Genomic DNA, 5,459 nt, shown 5'->3' with positions numbered 1-5,459 from the left:
TGTAGGGAAGTTCAGTCTGAATAGCTAAGATTAGGAGAGTCACAGCAAAGTAATCCTTCAGGGCGTGCTGTGAAGGTTGCCTGTTCCTTGCATGGAGGGTGCTAGTTGATGCCAAGATGATGACCAAAAGACAGCAGAAGCTAACTGGAGCATCTGCTCCTTTTACTCCAGCTGCAGAAATGTTGCAAATTCTCAGAAGACGGTCCCTCAGCTCTCAGTTTCCCTGGACATGAAGAAAACAAAACCCCAGGACAGGTTAGGTGACACGTGTCTCTGAGCTGAGCTGTCCTTCCTCATGTTCCTTTCTCACTGTCTCCACACTGCAGGCTGTGGACTCTGCTTGTTTTAACCAGTGTTCTATTCAGCAAGAAAGGAATTCAGACTTTAGGTATCAGATTGAAATTCAAAACAAGTAGTATGCACTAAGCACAGTTTGATGCTTAACAAGCTTTTTTCCGTGGATGATTCAGCACCTAATGCCTATCATTTCCTCGTGTACCCTAGCCATGAAAGCAAGAGATCCAGAGCTTTTATGAAGACGTCCTAACAGTTTATTCACTAAACTCTGATATATTTCCATGCCTACCTGCCTCTCTGTTCCTGTGGATCAGGTTTTAGGAGCCCATTAAAATGCCCATGATCTGGGTACACGAAGAACCAGAATATAAACTTCCCCCACTTTGCTTCACAGTAATCACTTACAAGCCTGCTTTCATTTTTTTGTACCTCTTTATGTGTAGAAGATTTTGAATAGCACGAACCTGGGAATAGTTTTACAAAGCAGATCAACATGACTTGAGACTGGGCTGAATTGGATTTAGCAGCAGTGGGAGTTAATTTTTCTGTCAAATCTTTGTGTTCTGGAGCCTCACAGACAGACAATAGCACAGGGGCAGTGATTTATCACTCACTGGGTTTATTGGAGAGCAGAACTTTACACTCTCTGTTGTTTCTCTCTCAAACCTTTTCTTCTTTCATCTGCATAGAAATGAGTGCAAAAAGGGAAAGAAAAAATAAATGCAGTGCAGTTTTCAAGGGAGGGTTTGTCTTGGTGCTGCATTGTATGGAAGCGTTTACTGCTTCTCAGGTCTCAGGATGTGCCAGGTAGATTTATTTCCCTGTAACTACAGTGCCATATTGTAAAGCGTGCAGCATTATCAGCTTGGAACAGACCTCCCAAGCTTTCCAGTCTTCTGGCGTAACCATACAATTCCTTCCCAAAATGCAATGTCATCCGTTTCCCTCCTAAAGATTGTGAATGAGTTAATTAATGCACGTCTGTCTCAGGACCGTTCTGATTTAGGGTCTTGCCATGACTTCTTGACGGCCAGGCCTCCGCCCTGGCCAGGTTGAGAACCCTTGCTCTTCGCAAGAGCCCACCTCAGTGCTCACCGACAGGAAGCAGCCGTCCCCTGAAGGGCTCCACCCAGGTTTTTATAGGCAGAATCTCCAATGGAGATGCAGAGAGGGGTAACAAAACTGTGTTTTTTCCTTTTATTGCATTCCAGGTTTCTGATTGTCTTGGGGTGTTTGATCTTAGCTGTCCTGACAACTTTCAAGGAGTATGAAACCGTTTCAGGAGACTGGCTGCTGTTGCTGGTAAGTAGAGCAGACTGGCTGCTGCATCACGCTGGTGATGGCCTTGAACTGAAACCAGCCCCATCAGCAGGGACGGAAACTCTCCCAGCTCTGCAGGCAGCCAGGTTTCTTCTGCTGCTCCTGGGGCAAAGACCGTACACTTACATATTGGAGAGTTCCTGGTTCAGAGTCAAGACTGACTGAGCAAAAGGGAAGTAAGGAGAGAAGAAAAATACTATCGGAGACTTTTAAATAATGGCTTTTCAGCATTTGCCTGACAGTTCTCCCATCAAAGCATCCATAAATTTCCCATTGACCATGCCAGACCTGAGCACTTTTGAACAGTCTTTTTCTGAGGATCTTTCAACAAGTTTAATTCATGCTACAGTATTCTACCAATCCCAGCATTTCTTTCAAGGAAGGTCACCAGAATTGGACTCATGCTTGTGCCCAACCGCACAACCAAAATTGTTGCAAGCAGCTCCTCTGATGACTGTCCATGAGAGAACTCGTGTTTGCAGCGAATACGTTCTTCTCTCTGTGTCTGCAGCATGCTTGTTTTATAAATGCTGGAGTTCGTGCTCAAGACTGTATTCTGTAGGCCTCCCGTTTGGCAGAAGAAGAAAAAAAATAGGGAAAAGCCCCTCACTAAGTATATACATGACATATTCATAGTTCTATGAAGATGACCCTAAGAAAGAACTTCCTCTGCTCCCATAGCTGTCATGAAGTAGAGAACGTGACCTCTTGAGAGGCTGGGCCTTGTAGAAAAGTATCCCTGGGGAAACTGCTCAGCCAGAATAGTTCCAGGATCTCATTTTCCATTTGTACCCCTGGAGACATGTACACCTGGACAAGAACTAGATGCCAATAGGAATGAAAGGTGAATTCCCCTTGCATGTTCCTGTTCAAAAAGCCCCTGTGTGAAAACACCCTCATGCCTCGGGGAAGGTAAAACTCGCTTTTAGTTCCTGTTACCCTGCTTAGACCCATCTTTTCATATTTGAAAAAGCCTGAGGTTATTTTTCCTTCTCCTGTGCTTGCTTTTACGAGGCTCTTGGCAGTTTTCAGAAGTGTCTGGCAGCTGTGGGTATAAGCATGAGCAAAAATCACCCTTTCCTCCTCGCCAGCTATTCACGGAGAGGAGAAGTAACTGTGTGCCCCTGCTGCCCTTGGTCCATCTTCACTGAGCACCTCAGAGAAGCTCTTTCCTCCCCATTCCCTCCCCATGCTTGGAAGAGTTCTTGAGCAAGGTGGTAAAGCCCCTTCTTCTGTGCACCAGAAATTTAAGGGGATAATATATGCCTTGACTTTGTCTTATAAATGCCTTTATCATTGCCTTAATTTTATGACCATATGAATATGCTGTTTCCTGTCCCTGTCTCTGTAGCTACGGCTGCATTAATGAGCTGTGGGGGTAACCCTGGGTGTAGGTATATAGGGGTGACTTTGCAGTCACTGCTCATGTGTCTTTTTACATTCCATGTGAAAAAGGAGGTCTTTTTGTGCAGTAATTGCCTTTCCATCAAGGCAGAGTAAGCACTTCACATTTGCCCATCAGCAGGGACACATCCTTTCTGAAGAGTTCTTAGCAGCCTGTAAAGTTAGGTCCCACTTTGCCTCGCCTCTTTCATCAACCTGTGTTCTCCTTTCCACTTCTTTCCTCTCTCCCTCACACATACATGCCTCAACACTTGCACCTCATCTGTTCCCTTCAGCTGCCTCCATGTGACAAGAATTACTGCAAAACTCATTACAAGTCTAACAATATAGTTTGTGTCTTTGATCCAGGAAACTTTTGCCATCTTCATCTTTGGAGCAGAGTTTGCCTTAAGAATCTGGGCTGCTGGGTGTTGCTGCCGCTACAAAGGATGGAGGGGGAGACTCAAATTTGCCAGGAAGCCTTTGTGCATGCTGGGTAAGCACATGCTCTCTACTACTGTTTTCCTCATTAAGTCCTTTTCCTTCTAAGCCAGTTTGGGGGGTTGTCCAAGAAACAGTGAATGGCAGTGCAAGGGGCACTGAAATCACATGTGCCCTGGGTGCTAGAGGCTGTGTCCTGCTTGGAAGAGTTATCTGAAGTACCTGCAGTAATGATTAATTTGAGAGGCTCTTGAGAGGCTGGTCAGTGAGAAAAAAAAAATGATTCTTCTACTCTTCAAACACGGTTGTCTTGTCCTGAGTCCCACTGCATTTTTCTGAAGCTCATCCTGAAATATACTCTGTCTGCCTTCGGTTTCAACTGCTTCAGATCCCAAGCATGTGCCATCTTCCCCAGCCCTTTCATGTTCCATGTTTTACCTTTGTGATGTTGGTCTGCATTTGCAAACACCTATCTGTGATTTCACCCGTGTTCTCTTTCAGGCTTGGAAGGCACTGCCTACAGTTATCATAAAAATAGTCATTATTCACGTCTGAATCCCTCCTAAAACTCCCCATTACGCCCACAAACCAGCTAGCCAGCATTTAGGAGATCATTCTGCCCTGAGCACCTGTCACGCACATCCCCACTTGTTCATTGTTACTCGTGATGCTCTTCAGGCCAAGCAGTGGCATTTTGTTCTTTGTTTGCCCAGCACAGAGCGCTCTGGGGAGCCGTGCTGCTGCAGTGATGTGCATACACCTTCTTCCCTCTCCCTCCTTTTCTTCACCTTGTGGGTCTAAATGGTAGACTAAATTGGAATAGATTTTCTTTGCGCATCTGCGCTGTCTTAATTGGGCAGCGCTCCTTTGGGTGCTACAGTTGTATAAATACTTCTTGTACTTCTAACAGCACGGTGAAGGCAGCCGGGCAGTGCGAGCAAGTGGGACTGGTACTGCCTCGTGCCGTCTTAGTAGAAGTGTCACCTCACTTCCGAGAGTGAATCTGCATTGGTATCTGGGTAAAGAACGGAAAAGATCCCACTCAATTTATTAATAACATCTCTTGGTTGTCACTGGCACAAGTTTGTTTTGAGAATGATTGAACGTGAATAAATCTGAAATCCATCCAGAGCCGCTCTTTTGGGCTGGAAATAGAACATGAAGACGAATTAGAGACAGAGCGCCCAGAGATTGTTTGAAGCCTTTTGGTACCACTTTTTACTTGTATATACATAGAACCAAAAAGCCGGGGTGAAACAAGGGAAGGAAAGAAACAGACACAAACCAGGAAGAAGTGGTGCGATTTGCATTTCAAACCTCTTCAGCCGATCAGCAAATCGGCCCGAAAGCACTTACAAAAAACAGTCCTACTGGCTTTGAGATTCTAATGGGAAAAGTCAGCCAAAAGAACAAATTGCTAGATGCACCATCAAAAGCTGGATTTCTCGTCTGCTGGCTGTTGACTATGGTGTCCTGTGGGGCAGAAGAATTGAAGGATGATTTTCTGGGAGCATTAGGACGCTGTTTCTGTGCATCTGTAAGCTAGCTCAGACAGTGTCTCAAGTCGTGTGCATCGATGGGTAAACAGATTGCGAGGCTTTCTGGTGAGTTCTGTGCATGATGCCAACTGCGTGGCAGGTGCAGGTATCTGTTTAATTGGCGAGAAGAGGCATTTACTGGCAGCTTTAAAATTTGCCTGGGAAAATACGCAGCGCAACCCGGTGGGATTAAGCAGCAGGTGATGGGGCCACTTTTGTTGGCAGGCTTTGTTCTTTTTGCCTTGCAGATATCTTTGTGCTGATTGCTTCAGTGCCAGTGGTTGCTGTTGGGAACCAGGGCAATGTTCTGGCCACATCTCTCAGAAGCCTCCGCTTCCTTCAGATCCTACGGATGCTCCGAATGGACAGGCGGGGTGGCACGTGGAAGCTCTTGGGATCAGCCATTTGTGCACATAGCAAAGTAAGTGAGGAGTTTGCAGGGCTCAGCTGGGGTTTGGGGAAGAGACATGGAAGGGAAAG

The 5,459-nt window shown here is 45.8% G+C and overlaps 1 protein-coding gene across 1 annotated transcript in view; it reads left to right on the top strand.

Moving 5' to 3' along the window:
• Positions 1-1,452: 1,452 nt before the first annotated feature.
• The window catches only part of KCNQ3 (potassium voltage-gated channel, KQT-like subfamily, member 3), a 29,514-nt gene continuing 25,507 nt past the window's right edge, over positions 1,453-5,459 (top strand). Inside the window, exons 1-3 of the mRNA XM_010135373.1 lie at positions 1,453-1,599; positions 3,370-3,496; positions 5,228-5,400. Of these exons, the coding sequence (XP_010133675.1) occupies positions 1,453-1,599; positions 3,370-3,496; positions 5,228-5,400 (447 nt within the window). The remainder of the gene's footprint in view (positions 1,600-3,369; positions 3,497-5,227; positions 5,401-5,459) is intronic.

Source organism: Buceros rhinoceros, unplaced genomic scaffold (genome assembly GCF_000710305.1).
Source record: "Buceros rhinoceros silvestris isolate BGI_N320 unplaced genomic scaffold, ASM71030v1 scaffold3974, whole genome shotgun sequence".
NCBI classification, from domain to species: Eukaryota; Metazoa; Chordata; class Aves; order Bucerotiformes; family Bucerotidae; genus Buceros; species Buceros rhinoceros.
Note: the sequence above shows the minus strand (reverse complement) of the source record. Positions and strands in the feature narration are given on the sequence as shown.